At 44.5% G+C, this 20,002-nt stretch overlaps 1 protein-coding gene across 1 annotated transcript in view; it reads right to left on the bottom strand.

Moving 5' to 3' along the window:
- The window catches only part of CMTM8 (CKLF-like MARVEL transmembrane domain containing 8), a 40,094-nt gene extending 20,312 nt beyond the window's left edge, over nucleotides 1-19,782 (bottom strand). Inside the window, exons 1-2 of the mRNA XM_014548385.1 lie at nucleotides 19,714-19,782; nucleotides 19,554-19,604 (exon numbers count right to left, since the gene is read on the bottom strand). Of these exons, the coding sequence (XP_014403871.1) occupies nucleotides 19,554-19,604; nucleotides 19,714-19,782 (120 nt within the window). The remainder of the gene's footprint in view (nucleotides 1-19,553; nucleotides 19,605-19,713) is intronic.
- Nucleotides 19,783-20,002: the final 220 nt, after the last annotated feature.

Below are 20,002 nucleotides of genomic sequence, written 5' to 3' on the forward strand. Positions count from 1 at the left end.
ACATAGAGAAAGTAAAACAAGCAGCCATTAAGTACACAAATGGGCATGGTTGTGTTTGAGCAAGAATTTCCGAAGAAAACAGGCAGCATGCGAGATCTGGCCCCAGGCTGCAGTTTGCCAGCTCCTGGTGGAGCAGATTACAGCCACCATTTCCCTTCCTATCGAATGGGGTCAGGGATGGTGGAGGGGGGGCACCTTCCTCCTCACCACGTGTCACGGACGAAGTCAGGACTCGCCGCTCCCTCTTCCTCCCCAGGTTCCACGGAGGGACCAGAGAAGTCAGTCCTCACACGCAGACACGCACACTGCAGGTGCGTTTTGCCAGCTGTGTGTTCTTCCCTCTCTCTCCGCTACGGCTTTCCCATTTTCAGCAGCTTTTTGGGTGAATGCGCCGGCCTGTGACCCAAGCCTCGAGCAGGTCCCTGATGCTGTTTCAATGGTGCCACGTGTCCCAGGGAAACAACGCCGGTGTGGCTCTTGCACCAGCAGGAAAAGACACCTCTGCCGTGGGCGTTGTGTCGGAACCCTGTCTTTTTGTGGAGTCATAGAAATAGAAGGGTCTGTCTTTAGCCGAAGCCAGCACTGTTTTGTGAAGATCAAAGCAATTTCTGACACGGGAGAACTCACTGATCGTCGTCCAAGAAGAGACAGATGCTTTACCTTAAGTTTGGGGGGTGAGTAGAGAAGGAAGGAAGCTGTTATCTGCTAAAGGAATGACTGTCATGCCCCAAGTGAAGAATGGAAGTAAAATAAGATCACAGGTCAAATAAAGTGGCTACTGTTTTCCATGTGACTTGGGGGGGCTGGGGGGGTGGTGGTGAAGAGAAACTAAGTTTTCATAAAGTTTCAAGGGAGAAAGGAAACCACATCTCCTTCCTCACTTACCTACCACCTGGGCTGCACTGCACCCCAACTCCAGGAAAAAAACAGCAACAAATGCCAAGGAACAAATGCTTGCTGTCCTGACTTCACGCATTTTGGGGATCTTTCCTAAGTACTTACGGAGCATCCTTATTTCTTGTTAAACTACCACTATTCCTGAGTGTTCACTGTTTCTGCCAGTTCCCTATGGGTAGACATGTTTGCTTGTTTCCGGTCTCCTGCTATTGTAAACAAGAATGACCTGGTCCAAACACCACTTTGTATGTGTTTGGATTCGCCGTAGGGCACATTTATACAGAAGTGTAACCACTGGGTCCAAGAATATCTGCATTAGTCATTAGGATGGCTATTGCTAAACTGCCCTTCATAGAGGTTAGACCTCCATTTACTTTCATTTACTTTCCCACCAACAGGCTGCGAATTCAAAAAAGAAAAAAACCCGGACAAAGTTATGACCATGTCTCACCTCCTTCCCTTCAGCAGTACAGCCTTTCATCCACTATTGACGTTTATCTTCCTACTAAATGTCACTTTGAGTAAGATGGACTAAGTCAGACATGAAGAATTTACTTTAGAGAAGTAATCACCATTACGGCTTAATCTGTATTTTAAGTGTTTACATAAAAAGTAAACTAACATTTACTGAGCCGCCCCTAAGGGCCAAGCAGCACTCTGAGGCCTCTCCGTGTAGCAACACGGTTAATCCCGGCACAGCCTTGGGGTCAATTCTATTAGCAACATCAATTCAGATGAGAAAAGAAGCCAGAGGCCAGTCACTATGCCAGGTCCCACAGCTTTCGAGTGACAAGCAGATAGCAGACGCACTCCACCCTGGCCCTCTACTGCTGTTTGTACACAACCCCTGGAGGGTTAGAAAAGGTACACATTTAGAACCCAAGCCCCTTCCTAGGGGTCTGTTACAGTAATATGCAAGCCAGGTATTCAATTTTCACACACTAGTATGTCCTGCATTTTTATTTGTTTTGTGTGTGTGTTTTTAATCCTCACCCGAGGATATTTTTCCATTGATTTTTAGAAAGAGTGGAAGAGAGAGGGAAAGACAGAGAGAAATATCGATGTGAGTGAAATACATCGATTGGTTGCCTGCTACACATGCCCTGACCAGGGCCCGGGCTGGGGAGGAGCCTGCAACCGAGGTTCGTGCCCTTGACTGGAATTGAACCCGAGACCCTTCGGTCCGCAGGCTGACACTCTATCCACTGAGCCCAACCGGTTAGAACTGTCCTGCATTTTTAGAAATAAATTATATACACAAGCCTTCTCCTGTCACAGGAAAATATCTACCATATTGGTAAACAGATTTTCAAATCTGGGCTCACAATTAGTCGGGGATTTGACCTGAGTGTTGAGCTTTGAAATATTTATAAATGGAAAATGTTTTACTTTAAAAGAAGAAAAAATAACAACAGTCTATATATTGTATAACTGAGAAGAAAAAGAATTGAAACTTAGCCCTGAAGAGTACTCTTGCCATATAACCCACTGGTTTCTAAAATCTTTACTGAAAAATTTACCTTTCAAATCAAGTCATTCAACTCACCTTCCCACCTCACCCGAAGCATCATTCCCCTTGAATATACGCTTTAAATCTCAATAGAAACTGCTGCTGTCTTAGAAAAACAACAACCCCCGGACAAGCAGGCAGGCACTTTTATATTCAGCTTTGATTTCATATTCAGGGAGCGTAGAGCTCAACAAATGATCTGACATCTCCATAAGGCCCTCCATACGGCCCACCAGGTTTAGCCACAAACCTTCTAATAATGAAGGCCGCATTCTTGTCATGCCTTCTGTCAACCATCGTCTCAGCTGTTCTAAAAAAGTCGTCCATCTGTCGAGGTTCAAGACCCAACGTGTAAACACTGGGCATCTGGAAAAGTCTCAGTTAATCTCAGAGGAATTAAAAAAAAAAAAGAAAAAAAAGAGGCAATGGTCAAAACTTCATGAAATCTGCTTACCCTGTGGATGGATGAGCAAGTGAAAAAGTAAAGTCAAACCAAGAACTGAGTAAAATTTTGGATCTTGATGATTTCTTGTTGTAACTTACTGGAGGATGTCTAGTTATTTCAAGGAATGTCAAGTTTCTCAACATAGAACTAAATCATTAAAAAAGAGAGTGAGAGGTAGTTTGCTTTCTTAAAAGGAATAAAGTATAGGTTGTCAACTCCAGATAATTTAGGAATTAATTTCTAAGACCACAACCCATCAAAAAATATGGCACCTGCTCCATAAGTCATATTTTTAAAATATATTTTTATTGATTTCAGAGAGGAAGGGTGAGGGAGAGATAGAAACATCTATGATGAGAGAGAATCATTGATGGGCTGCCTTCTGCATGTCCCCCACTGTGGACCAAGCCTGGAACCCCGGCATGTGCCCTGACCAGGAATCAAACTGTGACCTCCTCGTTCATAGATCAATGCTCAACCACTGAGCCATGCCTGTTGGAAAAGTCATATTTCTTAAAACTTATTTTTTTGTTATAGTTGACCAGAAGTCATGTTTTTCAAAGTATGTTCTCAGAGGTACTCCATGAATATAGGATTTCTGGTCATATTGGTCTGCGAAAGGCTGGACTCTAGCCATCTCATGAAATGCATTACCTTAAGCCTCTGAAGGCCTCACAGTAATAAAAATACTTGTCTAACCTGGCTTTTCCAAACTTACTTGGCCATGGAACCCTCTTCACTTTGCATACAGTACCCAGGGGTTCCACTCTGGGAGTCCTCTCAGAGTACCTGGCCAGATACCTCTGTTCTGGCATTTTCTTCACCTTGCCTTGTGCTTCACGGTCAGCGTCCACACCTCTTTTTCCCTGAACTGTAAAGTTCAGAAAACAGGAGCTGTGGTTTAACTACATTTGTTTCCCACATAGCACTTAGCTCACCTACTGAGCAAATGACCAAAGGCTCGCTGTGGCCCTCGAAAGCCAGGAAGTTTGAACAGAGAAACCAGAGAGCTGTGGTGGGAATTTCTGACACTTAGCTAAAGTGTTAGGCTACGTTCACTAGAACCCATAATTCAAGATCTGTGTAAAAGGCTGTCAATATGTCCATCAGTGAGTGGATAAAAAAGCTGTGGTACAGCCCAGCTAGTGTGGCTCAATGGCTGCGTGTCAACCTATGAACCAGGAGGTCACCGTTCGATCCCGGTCAGGGCACATGCCTGGGTTGTGGGCTTGATCCCCAGTAGGGGGTGTGCAGGAGGCAGCCAATCGATGATTCTCTCTCATCATTGATGTTTCTATCTCTCTCTCCCTCTCCCTTCCTCTGTGAAATCAATTAAGTATATATATATATAACTATATAAAGTTAAGTCATTGTTAGTTTGTGGGTCATGCAAAAATAGGCAGTGGGCTTGGTTTGGGCTGCAGACTGTGGTTAGCTGACCCCTGACACAGTATATACTGTTTTGTGTCTGGCTTCCCTTATTCAACAAAATGCCTGTCATTCACCTGAATTGCTGCATGTATCATATGTGTATCACTAGCTCATATTACTGCACAGGACCCCAATGTATGGCTATGGAACCACTGTGTATTTGTTCAACTACTGAGAGACAGGCCCACCTGTTTACATTTCTCTATCATGATCTTTATGGATTGTTAAAGCATCACGCCCATGCTCCACAAAATGTCCAGTATGAAAAGCAGCAATCATAGTTCTACTAGTATAGATGTTTAAACATTTAAAAATTTTGTTCTGCATTTCCAAATTTCTATATATTTTCTAAAATTTTATAATTCTTTGTATTTGTATGCAAAACAATGCTATAGAGTAAGTGAGAGTATTTCCTAAACAGTTTGTTTAGCTGTTCAGAGGCACGCCGGGAACCTGGCACCACCCGCAGCCTGTGCCCACCGCTGGCGATGAAGGATTGCCAACAGATGACCCTGGCGGTGGAATTCTCGGGTCCCTAGGAGGAAATGCACTCACAATTGCAGTGCTGCCCCTAACAGTAGGATTCCTTCCTCGTGTTGCAGGAAAATAACCCCAGAAAAAAGCGGTGAAGGGCTGCTTTTAAGTCCAGCCTGCTTCCACTGGACTCATTTCTTCCTTTGGCAGCCCTCGCAGGCAAGGACAAGGCCTCTTAGTAAGATGTTATTTACTTGGTGGGAGATTTCTAAAGCACCTGCAGACAGCGTATCCACAAGTCAGGTATATTTTTTCTTGGAGGAAAAACACGGCTGGACTGTAAATGCAAACTGCAGCCTAACAGTGCCAGCAAAATCCCTCTGCTGGCCACCACCACGGCAGGATTCAGGGGCCTTCCTTCCAATGAAGCCATCTCCCAAACCCTCCCCCGCAGATGAGTACAGATGTGGCTTCTTCAAAGCCACATATTAGCTCTGAAATATTTGAGTTATTGAGAACACCCTCCCCACAAAATATTTTTAAGATATATTTTTATTGATTTCAGAGAGGAAGGGAGAAGGGGGGAGAGGGAGAGAGAGAGAGAAGAGAGAGAGAAAGAGAGAGAGAGAGAAACATTAATGATGGGAGAGAATCGATTGGCTGCCTCCTGCATGCCCCACATTGGGGATAGAGCCCACAACCCAGGCATGTGCCCTGACCAGGAATTGAACTGTGACCTCCTGGTTCATAGTGATGCTCAAACCACCGAGCCATGCTGGCTGGGCACCCCCCCTCCCCCCAAAATGTAAAAAACCATTTATATCTCCATTACTCCTTTGTAACATGTAACTGAAATGGTAAGAATTAGAGTGGATAAATTTCCTCCTCTGTTTTCTCTTAGTCCTATTTTGAAATGCCCTTTGCTTGCTTTCTTTTTCTCTTCTAAAGACTGAGCTAAGGCCCAGCCAGCATGGCTCAGTGGTTGAGCGTCAAACTATGAATCAGGAGGTCAAGGTTCAATTCCCAGTCAAGACACATGCCTGAGTTGCAGGATCAGTGGGGTGTGCAGGAGGCAGCCGATCAATGATTCTCTCTCATCATTTATGTTTCTCTCTCTCTCTCTCTCTCTCCCTCTCTCTCTCTCTCTCCCTCTCCCTTTCTCTCCAAAATCAATAAAAATATATTTTAAAAAAAGACTGAGCTAGGAAAAGAAAGACTGGCTGTGAGAATCTCAAATGATCCTGCAGAAAGCAGGGCTGACCAAGCATGGTCAAGGGTGACTAACCATGGTCATTAGATGCCCAGCAGAGCGAACAAACTCTCCCATCACAAACTCAAAGAGGCCCCCACTAGGCAGCCATTGCCTAGAAAGCTCCTATTCCCTGCTGGGATTTGAGAAATTACAAAGCCTGGAGAACAGAGACAAGGCTAGTGCAGAATTTGAACACTACCTCTGGCCTTCCTGATGGACCAAAGGCATGGTTAGACTAGCTGCATTAGTGAAAACACAGCTGGGCTTTCACTGGGCTGGCCTTTGAGACAAAATGAGACACTAAGATGCTCTAAGTTTGGAACACTTTGTGGGCAGATGAGTCAGCCTGGGGGCAAAAGAAGAAACTGGTTTTCAGCTCAGGCATGCGTGAGCCCTTCCAAGTTTAAACTCACAGCAACTGGTCTTTCTATAGCCCCAGGAGAAGCTGAGGGAGGCCCAGGCAATGCTTTGCACCACTCGACATTTCTGTGAGCCAGTATTGGGTTAAAGATGATTGTCTAGAGTTAAGCAACTCAGTGCACATAACCAAGACACAAGGTCTCCGCAGGACACCCAGCTACCTCTGTTTCTACCCACGAAACATGCAAATCTACTAATCCTCCCAACCCCCTAATGCCATAACCCACAGGCAGGGGCTGCCCCCAGATGGTGCCATTTGCATCTAGTCATTGCTGATTAAAGACTTATGAGGACAACTGAGCATCTCTAATTGTTAGGACTGCTGTGACCTAAACTGTGAAACAGCTAAAGGAGCTACCACTGTATTTTCATAAAAGGGTCACACCATGGGTTCTAACATAATATATTACAATTCACTAAGCTCCACTTTCTCTATCTACCCATCTCTAATAATAAAAGTGTAATATGCTAATTAGACCGAACAGCTAGACGACCTTCCAGATGAAGCCAGGGCCGCAAGGGCTGAGGTAAGTCACCATGGCTGTGAGAGCCGAGCCCCTTGCACGAATTTCATGCATCGGGCCTCTAGTATTAAAATATAATCACAGCCCTGGCAGGTATGTCTCAGTTGGCAGGGTGTCGTACCGGGCACCAAAGGTCACCAGTTCAATTCCTGGTCAGGGCACATACCTGGGCTTGATCTCCAGTGTGGGGCATGCAGAAGGCAGGGGATCAATGATCCTCGCTTATCATTGATGTTTCTCTTTCTCCCTCTCTGAAATCAATTAAAAAAATTATTTTAAAAAAGAAAAATCAAAGATTTACATTTACCCATAAATGTGGTTGCTAATGATGTGGAGGGAAAGGAGGGGTAAGTAGGGAAACAAGAAGAGGCCTCGGATGGGCCAGTGATAATGCTGTGTGAACTGAGGCGTGTGATTTCTCAACCTTCACACTTAGTAACACCCACTGGTCCTGTAAGCTCCAGCCCAAATGGAGCTTGTTTCCAGCCTCCTACACCCCCTTCTCTCACACAGGTAAGGTGGCAAACAGGTCTGCTTTCCTAAGATGATGTGCTATGAGTGCAGTCTTCTTTTCTTTTCTTTTTTAAAAAAATATATTTTATTGATTTTTTATAGAGAGGAAGGGAGAGGAATAGAGTCAGAAACATCGATGAGAGAGAAACACCTATCAGCTGCCTCCTGCACACCCCCTACTGGGGATGTGCCTGCAACAAGGTACATGCCCTTGCCTGGAATCGAACCTGGGACCCTGCAGTCCACAGGCCGCTGCTCTATCCACTGAGCTAAACTGGTTAAGGCCAGTCTTATTTTCTTGACACACCCAGTGCTTCATATACTTCTAACACATGTTGATAAAAGAACTCTTACCATCTGTAAAAAAAAGAGCTTTTCAACGTCGGCACCATTGACATTTTGGACCGGGTATTTCTTCGTTATTGGTGGTGGTGTGGGGGGAAGGTGGGATGGACAGGAGACACTGCAGGATGTTTAGCAGCATCCCTGGCTTCTACTTACGAGATGCCAATACCACCCTACCACTGTGACAATCAAAAATGTTAACATATGTTTTCTGTGGGTCAAAATCACTCCCTGGTTGAGAACTACTGCCATAAAGCAGCGGTCGCCAACCGGTGGTCTGCAGGCCACTGGTGGTCCGTGAGGTCCGAAAGGTTGGCGACCGCTGCCATAAAGCATTGGGCTACACGACGCTACAATGCTAAAATGGCGTTGTAGGAACACTTAACATGTTTGAAACAAATAATGTTTGAGGTTACTAAATTATATTATGCTCTATATAATACTTCTCAAGGAGGATTAAATTGCCAACATTTTTCCTTCTTAGATGGTTCTCACCCACTGGCCCAAAACTAATGCTTTAGTTCACTACCCTATGGGGAGAGATGAAATACAAAATTCACTTGAGTTTTCCCATCCATGCAGAAATATTTCTCCGCCTAAGTTTGAGTCAAGCCTTTTATTTACCCAGTTTAAATCTGTCTCTTTAAGTCCACAGTACACGCCGCTGCCTTTTCTCTATGACACTGCAGAGGCTGTGTATCTAGCGGGGGCTGCTGAAGCAGGCGTTTGTTCCTGCTCCGAACCATTAACTAAAACGTGAAGCACCAGCGTGTAACCGGGCTGAAAGAATTCGCCTCATTTGTCTTGTGGGGGCCGCCGGGGCAGACACCAGGCGTCTTAATAACCTCATCGAGACCTTCGGTAATCACTGTCGGCTACTGACCCCAGACAAACATTTGCCTTGAAGGTCTCTCTATGGAGAGACTGAGGGAAACGAAGCTTCTTTTGTTCATATGGACTGAGTGGGCCAGTCGGGCAAACGCAGAGCGCTCACATCCTTCATTTCTTGCCATTATACAAATAAAGGAGCCAGAGGGATGGTTCTACACAGACCTCACTGGATACCCTTCTTTTGTACATATGCTTTCCCCTGAGCCACCTCCAACAACAAATCAAAACGAAGCTAAAAAGAACATGAGTAAATGCTAAAACCATTTTGGGGGAAAAAGTACATTCGCAGGGTCTCAAAATAGGCCTCTGTAGACTTATTACAAAGGAAAGGGGTTTCTTTTCATAAGATCTGCCAGATGCCAAGTGCCCCAACTTAGCAACCTGATGTGGGAACCACCTGTTTTTCAAGTGCCTCCTGATGGGATAGGAGCAGACCCTACAGCGCCACCTAGGTGTTTCCCTGCAGAGTTGTTGAACCGGAAGCTCATCATGAGGAAATGGACAAATCAGGCTGTTGGCCTGGACTCCTAAAATGTCAATGTCACAAGACAAGAAAAGGCTGGGGAATTTCTAGATGAAAGGTGACTAAAGAGATATGGCAACCGAATGCCACTTCTTGATCCTGATTGGATCCTTAAAGCAAAGGTGGAGGTAAAGGACATGGAGACATTTGGGGAAATCTGAATATGCACTGCATCACACAGTGTTGAAACGATGCTCACTTCCTTCGGTGTGATGAAGGTATTGCCATTACGTAAGAGAGTGTCTTCGTTTTTGGGAGATACATACCGACTTATTTAGGGAGTAAGCGACATGTCTGCAACTTCATAGTGATGAGCAACAACAGAAAAGTTAAAATAATACACACACACACACACACACACACACGGAAATAAAGCAAGTATGGCAGAATGTTAACTAGCAAGTTTCAATGAAGGGGGTCTAAAAATGTAAGTGAAGAAGTCACAATAGTTCTTTCAGTTTTCTTATAGATTCAAAATTTTTCAAAAATAAAATTGGGAGGGCCCTAGCCAGTTTGGTTCAGTGGATAGAGCGTCGACCCACGGACTGAAAGGTCCTGGGTTCGACTCCGGTCAAGGGCACATACATTGTTTGCAGGCTCGATCCCTGGCCCTGGTCAGGGTGCATGCAGAAGGCAACCAATGGATGTGTCTCTCTCACATTGATGTTTCTCTCGGTCTCTCTCTCTCCCTCCCACTCTCTCTAAAAATCAATGGAAAAATATCCTCAGATAAAGATGAACAACAAAATAAATAAATAAAAATAAATTTGGGGGAAAGAGAATGCTGGGTGTAAGTCTGTTGCTATCACTATGTAATCAAGCCAGAATGCTTCATAAATGCATCACACAGGGGAGAAAAAAGTATTAAGAACCAAATATTTTTTGCCTCAAATTTGAAGATAAGTAACCTTAGTTTATGTGTTTGGAAGCATAAGATTAAAAAATCTTTTAAAAACATCCCCGAATCCAATCAAACATGTTTTGATTCTGTCACCAATTAAGAATGAGCTGAAATCAGTAGTTTTTGATGCATCAGAGCTCTCAAATTCTAAAAATTTCTCATAGATATGATAATGAGCTTGAAGATTTATGCACACAATAAACGAATTCCAAGCAAAGATTACAGTAATCTCTATAACTTGTTAACACAAGTGCTCTTAAAAGAATTTGAAGAAGTCTTGTCAGAAAAGGCCTCCATTTCCCAGCAACCAGTGGCTATCGGCAACACAGAATAAGAAGGCAAAGATTTTGTTTAGAAAAACTTTACTTATTGACAACCTACATTTGTTTATTTTGGATTCTGGAGTTGTGCAATTTGGACATCCATTTAAAGTTCATGTAACAGCGATCAAGAACAATTTGCTGGAAGAAGGAGAAAGCTGCACACTTAGGCATGTGGTTGTTTGTAAAGGTTGGAGGTTAGAGAGACAAAATTAGTTGAGTAGTTCAATAGGGCCACTTGGGTATTAAAACTAGAGACGAGGTCCTTCTTCAAAGACAAGATTTTATACCAAATGCCCTGGTTCCTTTGTTGAAACTCAGCGGGTCAATCTCTTAGTGATCTGGGGGTCTCAAAAGATTCTAAAATTACAGGCAAAACGTGGTGTGTGTGTGTGTGTGTGTGTGTGTGTGTGTGTGTGTGTGTGTGAGTGAAGAGAGACCTTGGGTTTCCTCAGTTCTCAACAGATTTCTGGCCTGCTAAAGAAGGTTAAGGGCCAATGCCTTTTGAGATTTGCTATAATCTCCTCTCTGGGCTTGAAATGCCCAGGGGATTTCAAGCACCCACAAGTGTACTTTTAAATTCAAAAGGGCTTCTGGTTCCTTATCTTATTTCCACCTCTCATCAATGCTATGGCTTGTCAGGGTGCCAGCCTGCTTTCCTGGGGCTTTGTTTCATCTTATCCTCCCTCGACCAGGGACATCTTTGCGCTCAGACTTAAAACTAACTTTGAACAGAGAAGGGACGTTAAGGTATAAGGAACAGAAACATCCTTCGAGAGGCACTTGGCACCATAAACCGAACAGCAAACAAAGGCAGACGATTCCATTTTGTACTTTTCCAGCACCATTTTTTTTCCAAGTAGAAAATTAACTTCAAAGTGTTATTTTTATCTTTAAAATATGATTATATTTTATCTTTTACGTAAGAAGTCAAACCTGGAAATCTAGACTCTGAACAGACTATGCTCTGCTTATTTAGGAAAAAAAATTAGGGATGAGTGACCACTCCATTTCACCATAAGGAATTTGAGTCTATTTTTGTTACAAAATGTTCAGCATCAGAAGGAATATTTATGACTATAGAGTGCAAGCCTTTCATTGTACATATGCGAAAACAGTAGTGCTATGATACCCACTGTCACACAGTTGGTCACAGTCTCAAAACTAGGAACTTCTTGACATTCAGTCCAGTGTTCTCTGGCACACCACCTGGCTTCTTCACATTAACGCCTTCTGAAAAGAAATGTTCTTTTCTTTTCTTCTTCTTTATAAAAATATTATCAATGATATGCCCTGGCTGGCGTGGCTCCATTGGTTGGGTGTCGTCCCAGACACCTAAAGGTTACTGGTTCAATTCGAGGTCAGGGCTCGATCCCCAGTAGGGGGCATGCAGGGGGCAGCCAATCGATGATTCTCATCATTGATATTTCTATCTCTCCCTCTCCCTTCCTCTCTGAAATCAATAAAAATATATTTTAAAACAGGGGGCAGCCAATTGATGATTCTCATCATTAATGTTTCTATCTCTCCCTCTCCCTTCCTCTCTGAAATCAATAAAAATATATTTTAAAAAAAACAACAACAAATAAATAAAACTACCTTTCCACTGGTTTATGATGTTTTACCCATTGAGTCAATGACTCCTGTAGGAAGGAAATCTCCCTCCATTGTTGGGATAGCTGAGCTAGATAGAATCCTGGCTAGGTTAAGCCAAAGTCCTCCAACATGTTTACAAAATACAGGGTAAACTAAGCCAGTATTTTCATCGATTCAAACCAATATCCCTTCTGACCTCTCCTCCAAAAAGGAGAGGAGAAACAGTTACACTTGGAAACAGTGCCTTCACATTCTATCACCTCCCACTATATGTCTAGGTCCGAGAACTGTTCGAGATGGAACTATATCAGGATCCTTTGAGGTGTGAGCCCAAGACGAATTTAAACTCCTCCCTTCCACTACCCTCCCCTCCCTCCCTCCCTCCCTCCCTCCTTCCTTTCCTTCCACACTCTCTAAAAATCAATGGAAAAATATCCTCGGGTGAGGATTAAAAAAAAAAAAGTATAGGGCAATTTTCCTAAAACCATCTTTTTACACTAACACACAATAGGGGAATGTATTCTCCCTGTGCAATGACCAGACCACAAATATTCCAGGAAAACAACCATCTTTTGGGAGCAAACACATGGGGTGAGAGTTGAAAAGGTAACCACTTGATGGTTTATTAAAATAATTAAAACGTAGCCCTGGCTAGTCTGGCTCAGTGGGTAGAGCGTTGGCCTGTGGAATGAAAGGTTCTGGGTTTGATTCTGGTCAAGGGCACATGCCCGGGTTGTGGGCTTGATCCCCAGTAGGGGGCGTGCAGGAGGCAGCCGATCAATGATTCTCATCATTGATGTTTCTATCTCTCCCTTTCCCTTCCTCTCTGAAATCAATAAAATATATTTTAAAAAATAATAATAATTAAAACGTGGACAATACAGAGGGCTGCTCTGCTGCCCTCTCCTGGCTAGGATCAACAGTTCACTAAAGCACCCATAAGGTGCACACGCCCTCCTGTGCCTCTGTGGTTGAATTAGGCACTCTTCTTACCGAGAAAAACCTGGGTGAGTAAGGCAGGGGCCATACTATGGATCCTCAAATTTGGAGCAACACAGCACATTATGCAACCCTATGGCTTGTACTCTCATGGGATACAATGTCAACAGAGCCCTCAGTTAAGCAACCCTGAAGCCCCACTAGGTCATTTAATAAATGCTCCAGAAGAGTAAGTGATCTCTCCAGGGCCACCTGGCCAGTCATGGGGCCAGGAGCAGGGAGGGGCAAAGAAATCCAGAGCCCTCCAAAGGGAAACAGGTTCCAACTGGGCTGGCTTGAATAAAGACAAATCAGAACAAGTGATGATGGCCTATCTTATGTTTCCATTATCCATCTGTCCATCCGTCCCTCACTGTATCAGGCACTCTTCACAGATGCACTATACTAGATGAGAGATATGCCCCCTTCTCCCGGCAGGGGGCAGGGCGTGTGCTAAAGAATTAGGGAGATTCAGGCAAGTAAACCAGCCATTGCAATGTAAGGCTGTGGAAGCCTGAAGAGAAGGAAGTCCTGATTGTTCCTCAAGTACAGAGGAAGGCACACAACCCAGACCAGGGGGTGGGAGATCAAGGATGGCTTCCTGAAGGAAGTGACATCTAGCAGAGGCCAAAAGGATACGGGCCAGGTGAGGTAGGCAAGGAAACGATTCCAGGCAAAAGGGACAGCACGTGTAAAAAAGCAGAGATGAGACAGCAAGGGGCGTTCTAGAACTTGGAGGTCCAGTGGAGCTGGGGAGATGCAGGATTCAGGGGTAGGCAAGCCACCAGACAGCAGATGAGGCTGGAAAGGAAGGCAGGCCCAAGTTACATAGGGCCTTTGAGGCCACGGAAGAGGTCTGGAACACACCTGAAGGCCATGAGGATCCATAGAGGGGGTTAAGCAGTGGGTGGACATTGATAAATTTGGGTGTGGGCTTCCTCCATCATACTAGGCCCCAAAGAAGTTCCTTAAAGAGCAGTCAGCATTCCCAACCCCAATGAACCTGCAGTGTAAACGCCTGTCTGCTGTCCCACTCTTTGTTCAGGGTCTCTCGTTACTCTTCTCTATAGTTTTGTGAGGGAAGCACTGTTCCCATTTCACAGGCGAGAAAACTGAGGCACAGAGACGCTAAGAAGTTTGGCCAAAGACCTGCAGATGGTTAATGGCAAAGCTGGAGTTCAAAGCCAGACCTGTCTGACTCTGGACTCCCACGTGACCCTGGGCAACCTGACAACTACGTGACTGGTGTCATCACAGAGCGGCTGCAGTAAGGCGAGTATGCGGAGAAGGAAGTGACTGGACAGTGGGGGCGGGAAGCAGAATCAGGAAGTTTCTCAGAGGAGATGGCATTTGGAAGCTTCAAAGGACCGTGAAAATTGTGAAAGTGAGGAGGAAGCGCATTCCTGGTGGAAGGCGCAGCCAAGGCAAAGGCCTGGAAACAGCCGAGTCCAGCCCAGGACATTTGCACTCAGGAGAGAGCAGGCAAAGCCAAGTTTCACTGAGCTCCTTGTTCAAGATGAATCAGACTATGAAAATAAGTGTGATGCTATCAGGAAAATGAGGCATTTCTCACCTACGGACCTGGCAAGAACCCAGAGGTTTCATAACATGGCTGGCGAAGCCGTGGAAAAACAGGCCTCCCCGTCATTGCTGATGAGAATGCCAAAGGGCATAGCCCGCGTGAGGGGGAATCTGGCAGCAACCATCAAAATGAGATGTATTTACCCTTGATCCAGCCACTCCACTTCTGGGGGTCTGTGCCGCAGATACACCTGCACCAGGGAGAAGGATCCAGAATTATGCTGACTGGCTGAGCACAGGGTAGCAGACTGGCAACATGGGGACTGGCTGAATCAATGATGGTGCCTCCACACCAGGGGATGCTATGCAGCCACCAAGGTGAGGACCACCTCTGTGCATGGACCCAGGGATCTCTATCCATGTAAAAGTATAAAACATATACGACGTGGGGCGAACGTAGCTTTACAGTTGTTGAGTATGTGAAACACAAAGTTTAATCTTCGTATTTTTATTTATTATTGTATTATTTATTTGTATTGCAGCTGTAAAGCTACTTTTACTCCACCCTTTATATATAATCAGTAAAAAATATATATACATATATATATGCATACTTATATATATATATAAAATCAGGAAGAGGAGCTATGTGTATAGATTGCTACTTTTAAGTTAAAAAATAGGTGGGAAGAAAAGATATATAGTCACATTTGCTTCTATTTGCCTAAAGCAGTGGTTCTCACCCAAGGACAATTTTGTCCCCCAGGAAGCATTTCTGATGGTCATGTTGGGTTGGGGGTGCTGCTGGTGTCTGGTGCCTAGAAGTCAGGAATGCTGACAGTCTCCACAACAAAGCATTACCCAGCCCCCAATGTTAACAGTGCTGAGGTGGAGAAAGCCTGGCCTGAGAAACAACAGAATGGTCAACAAGAAACCTGTGAGAGATAATGGCTGGGGCAAGACAAGGAGAGGTGGAGTAGCAAGACTTCTGTGCACCGCTTTTTATAATTTTGCCTTTGACAACACAGACATAGTAACTAGCACATGCCCGTTTGGTAATTAAGTTTACTTAAGAAAAGATGAAGGCCTGGGGTGGGCTAGAAGAGGCCAATGGGGGAAAAAGGGGGACATATATAATACTTCCAACAATAAAGATAAAAAATAGAATACAAATAAAAATAAAAAATAAAAAGAGTGAGAGAGAGACAAATACCAGGTTGCAATGTGTGGGCAACAGGAGGGGCTCTACACTGGGACTCAGGAGCCTGGGATTTGCACCCAACTCTCAAAAACTCACAATGTGTGCCCGTCTCTAAGCCCAAGCCTTCTTATCTGTCAAAAGGCATCTCTGTAAGAGGAGCTCAAGGCCTCTTGGAAATCTCCAATTTCAAGCTGCCCCACACCAGGAGGGGGCCACTATCCAAGGTGACATGGGTTGAATGAGAGAGACAGGCATTTCTACCACACACAAACCCAACCTCAGGAATGCTCAGGCTTTTCTGAATATGGTCTCCAATCATCACCTGAAAGACATGAAACATCCCCTGTTTCCAGATCATGGTTGTTAAAAATCAAACCCCAAGGTAAATCTAGATTGAAGAGAATGACAGCTATAGATCATTGGAGGGGTGATATAATCTCACCTAACATTTTTACTACTTTCAAGACATAGTTTACACTGCTAAACAAAACAGATCCAGAGACATAGACGCATGGAACCGACTGTCGAATCTCAGAGGGGAGGTGGGGGTGGGTGGGAAGAGATCAACCAAAGAAGTTGTATGCATATATGCATAACCCATGGACACAGACAATAGGGTGGTGAAGGCCTGGGGTGGGGGACTGGGTGGGCTAGAAAGGATCAATGGGGAGAAAAAGGGAACACATGTAATATTTTCAACAAAAAAGATTTTTTAAAAGACAGTTTACAACCTATGTTCGATCACCAAGTAATTTAAAACAACAGTAATACAAGCTGGGAAACTAACTCCCACTGGCCATCCACAGAGTAGCAGCAAAGGTCCCCTCCTCCTGTAAAAAATAAATTCACATGAGAGGAACTGGGTTTAAGGAGGCAAGGTTTGGGGCCCAGGCCTTATAGAGCCCAGGTCACTGCCTTAACTCACCATTCACCAGGCAGGTGCTGGGTACCCTCAGACCTTCAGGAAAAGGAAAATTCAAGAAATAAGGCTTCCAGATTCATTCTTTTCTCTGGATCCAGTTGTGCCCATCCCCATGAGGCGACCATTCATCCCTTTATTGTACTTTCATAGAAAGGGATGCAGTCTGAACTGTCTCTGCTTTTTAAAAAAAAAATACATTTTATTTTGAATTAATTATAGACTGTAAGAAGTTGCAAAAAATAGTACAGAGAGGTTTTCTGTACCCATTCCCCATCTTCTCCCAATAGTGGCAGCCATATATATTTATATTTATATTTATGTTTATATATATATTATATATATGACCCTAAGCAACCGAATAACTGAACGACCAGTTGACTGGTCGCTATGACACTCATTGACCACCAGGGGACAGATACTCAATGCATAGGATCGGGCTCCCTTCTGTCTGGATCGGGCCTGCAGGGATCGGGCCGAAACCAGCTATCCGACATCCCCCGAGGGGTACTGGATTGCGAGAGGGTGCAGGCCAGGCCGAGGGACCTAGTCTTATATAACTAGAGTACTTGATTAAAACCTGGACATTGATATGGGCACAACACACTTAACTAGTCTACAGAGCTTACATGGACTTCGCTCATTTAAAAAATGTTTTGCCCTTTTTAAAAATCTTCACCTGAGGATATGTTTTTATTGATTTTTAGAGAGAGAGGAAGCGGGGAAAAAAGTATGCACTCCAACAGGGGGATTGAACCCACAACCCTGACCAGGAGTCAAACCAATCTTCTGGTGTACGGATGATGCTCCAACCAACTGAGCCACTCGGCCAGGGCGTCTTCACCCATTTCTGAAGGTATATAAATATATGTAATTCTATGCAAGGTCTCTGCTTTTTACTTCTATGTTACATAGCTTCCAACTGAACCACCTCCAGCATGTACCCACTGCTGCCCGGGAAACTGGAATATCTTAGAGATGTTCCCCATCCTCCCTAGGATTCGAAGCTTCATTCTTGGACCAGATCAGCTGATTAGAAGGCACGTACCTAGACTGGGTTACCTGGGGCCTCTGAGACTCTCCTCCCTTACTGCCCTACAGTGTCAGGCCTTCAATTTCCCCTCAACAAGGAAAGGCCACAGGAATCCTGTAGAATCAGTTACTTAGATGTTTCAATAAGCCCACCTGGTGTGCCTCAGTAGTTGAGCGTCAACCCATGAACCAAGAGATCACTGGTCAGGGCACATGCCTGGGTTGTGAGCTCCATCCCCTACTCTGATCATGGTTCAGTCTGAAAAGAAGAAATTCAAGTGGTCTTTCCCCACTTAGAGACAATTATCAAAGTTTTGCTGTATGCCATGCAGATATCACAGATAAAACAACCCTGACTGTCCCCTGATGGGAAAAGAGAAAAGAAAAATACAGGAACAAGAGTCAGAGGGGGAAAAAAAGAGAGTCAGAGCAGGCCCTGAAGGTCCATGTGCTGCCCCACAGCTTGGGCCAAGGCCTTATTTCTCAACCTTTTTTTTCATGATTGCCTCCCACATCCAAAGGACCTTTGTCAATGTTTTTCTCCCAATGCCACCTCCCACCCCACTCTTCCTCCCATGAACATTTTTTTTCTTTTAACAAACATGTATTTCGTGCCCATTATATACAAGGAGCTATTTTAATCCTGGGGATATGGTATGAACAATACAGTCTCTACTCTCACATAGCACACATTATAGTGGGAGTATCAGACCGAAAAGAAAAGAATACATTTGTCAGACTGTCAGATGGAGATCAATGTTGTGGAGAAAAATAAGGCAGGTCTGAGGAAGTCAGAGTGGCTGGAGTGGCTGACCCAGGAGGGGAGCAGGACATGGGGTTATGTAGACCGAACAGACGTTGGCTCTGACTCCGAATGAGATGGGGAAAGGCATATGTAACATCTGAGCAGGCTCTCTGGCTGCCCTGTTGAGAACAGACTGGGGACTAGGGGGATGGGGGAATGGGAGGAGAAACAGGGAGATGGGTTGAGAGGATGTTAGTTTGGCAGAGAGGATAATATTGGAGGTGGTGAGAATTAATAACATTGTGGGTAGAATGTTTTTTAAAAATATATTTTTATTGATTTCAGAGAGGAAGGGAGAGGGGGAGAGAGGGATAGAAACATCAATCATCAATGGTGAGAGAGAATCATTGATCGGCTGCCTCCTACACGTCCCCCACTGGGGATTGAGCCCGAAACGGGAATTGAACCGTGACCTCCAGGTTCATAGGTCAACGTTCAACCACTGAGCCATGCCAGCTAGGTCTGGATAGAATGTTTTTGAACTTTATTTTTCTACTATAACCAAATCACCATTATCACAGCCAAAAAAAGCTATTTAATATCAATACTTAGTCAATATTGAAATACCTCTTGATTGTCTTATAATTTTTTTCAACATTAGAGTCTGCATCCAAATAAGACCCATATACAGGGTGGGGCAAAATGTAGGTTTACAGTGGTGAGCACGAGAATCACAGACTGACAGGCTGGCTGGAGTGGGTTCAAAAATGAATAGGATGAGAGGAATTAGGAAATAATGACAAGTCTTTCAAGAAGTTTTGCTGCAAAGGGGAACAGCAAGCAGAGGTGAGAGTGAAAGGCAATGACTCTTGGCCTCAGTCCTGAGAAGATGAGAGAGCCCAGGACTGCAGCAAACAGGTGAGTGCAAGGCCATTCACAGTATAGAATACTAGTTGTTTATACTGCCCACTCTCACCTTCTCCCTTTAGTAAGAACTGGATGTTAGCTATCCACATGGCCATACAGATGGAGACCATGCATCCCCAGCCTCATCTGCAGCCAAATGTGGTCACACCAGCACATTCTGGCCAATAGGATATGAGACGAAATGATACCTGCAACTTCCAGGCTGGGTCCTGAATCGGTGCATCCTCCACTTTCCCTTCCTATTATAGACTGGCGCAGACATGATGGTTGGAAACAAGGCCGCATCTGGGATCAGGTGGAACCCAGCGTAGAGAGAGGACAGATGAAACAAGACAGAAGCGGCTAGACCTTCGGCACTATGGAGCCGTCATGTCTGTCCTGGGCAACTACTTCTTTGACTGTCAAACAAGGCAGCATCTGCGACCAGGTGGAACCCAGATGAGAGGACAGACGAAACAAGACAGAAGCGGCTAGACTAGACCTTCGGCACTATGGAGCCATCATGTCTGTCCTGGGCAACTACTTCTTTGACTGTCAAATGAGAGAAAAATAAGTTTCCCTTGTTGAAAGCCACTTACTTTGGTCTTTGTCACAAGAGTCAAACATGCATTGTGACCTACACTCTCACATGCTTATG

The sequence above is a fragment of the Myotis brandtii genome, unplaced genomic scaffold (genome assembly GCF_000412655.1).
Source record: "Myotis brandtii unplaced genomic scaffold, ASM41265v1 scaffold506, whole genome shotgun sequence".
Lineage (NCBI taxonomy): Eukaryota > Metazoa > Chordata > Mammalia > Chiroptera > Vespertilionidae > Myotis > Myotis brandtii.